Below are 2,902 nucleotides of genomic sequence, written 5' to 3' on the forward strand. Positions count from 1 at the left end.
ATTGTATATATTTTTATTTTTATTTTTTCAATTTTTTCATATATTTTATTTAAATTCATCTACTACCAATCTCGATTAATTTAAAATAAAAATATTGTTAATGTCAATAATGTAACAGACAATGGAACGTGAAAATTTTGCAAGGACGTTAGGTGTGATGAAAATAAAAACACATTCTAATTCAACCAAACAATATACAAGTGTACTAAAAAGCAGTTTTGCTGGATTACCAAAAAAAAAAAAAGCAGCTTTTCCATGGGAACGCGCGCAAACATATATATATATATATATTTAGAGCCGTCAAAACGAGCTTGGCTCGACGGGCCAATCCGTCCAACCCGTTAAACGGAGCGGGACAGACTGAGATTTTCAACCGATCTCAAAAATAGGACTAGATGGGATGGACTTATTTTTTGGCAGATTGATGACGGGTCGAGACGGGTCAATGTAAAATAGACTCAAGCTGACTGGCCACACACTGACTCATTTTTTGACAGGTTAATGACGGGCGGGACGGGGTGGGGCAGGGCGAGGCAGGCCGTCTGCTTTGCCACTTGTATATATACCCTATACTATAAGCATACACTTCATGCACTAAAAAACAACATCTAGCTCATCTCTCTCTCTCTCTCTCTCTCTCTCTCTCTCTCTCTCTCTCTCTCTCTCTCTCTCTCTCTCTCTCTCTCTCTCTCTCTCTCTCTCTCTCTCTCTCTTTGCATTTTTAGCATTCAAATCTTATTATGGCTTCTTCATTAGAAACGAAAAATGATGAAGCCAAGAACCTTAAACAAGAAGAAGGACATACACAAGAAGAAGATGGCATCCTTTTTGCCATGAACATGATGAATTCCGTCGTGGTTCCTCTGGCGATTCGGTCCGCAATTGAGATGGGTATCTTCGACATCCTAGCCAAAGCAGGTGAAGGTGTGAAGCTCTCTGCAGAGGACATTGCAGTTCAAATTGGTGCAAAGAACCCAGAAGCAACCAAAATGTTGGATCGTCTTCTGAGGTTGTTGGCTAGTCATCACTCCATTCTATATTGCTCACTTGGTGGAGAAGCACACACAATGCTCTATTGTCTCTCCCCTTTGTCCAAGTATTTTGTGACTGATAATGATGGTGTGTCACTCGGAGCCATCTTGAACTTAAATCTGGACAAGATCCAGATGGAAAGCTGGTTAGTTTAATCGTGATGATGATAATGATATGTTTTGTCTTCTACTCTTATTATTCATTATCATCATTTCTATTTTTTTTCTTATAAATAAAATTGGTGTAATAAACTAGATGTTTAATATTAACAATGAAGTCCAACACATTTTCAAATTCATTATTCGAGGGTTAGTCATGGAGCAACATTAAATTTAACAAGTTCAAATTTAACAAAAAAAAAAAAAAATCTCTTTTACAAAAAATGTAAAGGTAAAATTGCGTATAATTGACCTCGTATTGGGGTTTGCCCTTTTTGTGAAAATGAATGATTTGCATTGACTTACAGGACAGACTTGAAAGGAGCTATAATGGAAGGTGGTGTACCATTCAACAGGGTTTATGGCATGCATTTATTTGAGTATCTGAGTCTGGATCCCAGGTACAATGATGTTTTCAACAAAGCTATGTTTAGCGTAACCGCTATGGTCATGAAGAGGATTCTTGAGTGCTACGATGGTTTTGAGCACGTAAATACACTGGTCGATGTTGGTGGTGGTCTTGGGATCAATCTCAAACTCATTACTTCCAAATATCCTCATATCCACGGTGTTAATTTTGACTTGCCTCACGTGTTACAGCATGCCCCTATCTATGCCGGTATATTTTGAACGTCATTTAATTTATTTGTTGCAAATCCTAACTCGGAAGAAAATTATATATACAAGCCTTTACAATTTTTGAATATTATGAGTTGAATTATTTAATTTATTTTAATGTTGCAGGGGTGAAACACGAGGGAGGTGATATGTTTGAGAGTGTTCCTAATGGAGATGCCATTGTCATGAAGGTAAATTCAAGCTTTTGAAGGAATCATCCATATAATTTTTCTCAATTAATGTACAATAATTCCCATAATTAGTTGCATGAAATTTCAATCTCAAGTGGTTTTAGGTTTATTAATTATTATTTTTTTAAAAAGAAGCCAATACAAACTTTCAATTTTTTTCCACCTTCACTCTTGTATTTTTAGGGATAACTTTATATATTCGAATTTTGAAAATGACCCGTGCTACTATTTTTCAGTGGATACTTCATGACTGGACTGATGAACAATGCTTGAAGTTGTTGAAGAATTGTCATAAGGCTATTCCCAATGATGGAAAAGTAATTGTTGTGGACCATGTTCTTCCAGCTTTGCCTGAGAATACAGCTAATGCCAAGCTTGGTTTCAAATTTGACCTTATCATGATGAATCAAACCCCAGGAGGGAGAGAACGAACCCGACAAGAATTCATGGAATTGGCATTAGGATCTGGATTTACTTGCATCAGATTCGCCTGCTTTGTCGCTGGCTTCTATGTTATGGAGTTCTTCAAGTAGACATAACTATTTTGTGTTGGCTCAATCGTTTTTGTATCAGTGCATTTTAATTAGGCAAAAGTATTTCTACGTCGTATCCTGATGAATATGTGATTGTGGCGGATGAATCTTTCTGCCACAGTTGCAGAAAAATAAAACCATTTTAATTAATGAGTTAAAGTATAATTATAGTATTTGTAGGGACTGGCTGGCGAACTGGAACATCAAGACTAGCATACTTGTTTATGGTGTTTCTGTTGTGAGTTCCATACCTATTGTTGTTACGGTTTTCTTGTTGTTTTTGTTAGGGCCTAGTACCCTTTGGTGTGCCAATAAAAAAATAATGCTTGTATCACAACCTCTTTTTTTTTTTTTTTTTTGATAAACTGTT

At 36.3% G+C, this 2,902-nt stretch overlaps 1 protein-coding gene across 1 annotated transcript; it reads left to right on the forward strand.

The window, feature by feature from the left end:
• The first annotated feature begins 740 nt into the window (after nucleotides 1–740).
• Nucleotides 741–2,607, forward strand: LOC133301732 (anthranilate N-methyltransferase-like). The gene is made up of 4 exons (XM_061501427.1): nucleotides 741–1,177; nucleotides 1,499–1,809; nucleotides 1,935–1,999; nucleotides 2,236–2,607. The coding sequence occupies exons 1-4, from the start codon at nucleotides 741–743 to the stop codon at nucleotides 2,530–2,532; spliced, it is 1,110 nt and encodes a 369-aa protein (XP_061357411.1). The 3' UTR covers nucleotides 2,533–2,607.
• Nucleotides 2,608–2,902: the final 295 nt, after the last annotated feature.

This window comes from Gastrolobium bilobum, unplaced genomic scaffold (genome assembly GCF_033153095.1).
Source record: "Gastrolobium bilobum isolate Gb01-03AN ecotype WA unplaced genomic scaffold, APGP_CSIRO_Gbil_v1 utg51566, whole genome shotgun sequence".
NCBI lineage: Eukaryota > Viridiplantae > Streptophyta > Magnoliopsida > Fabales > Fabaceae > Gastrolobium > Gastrolobium bilobum.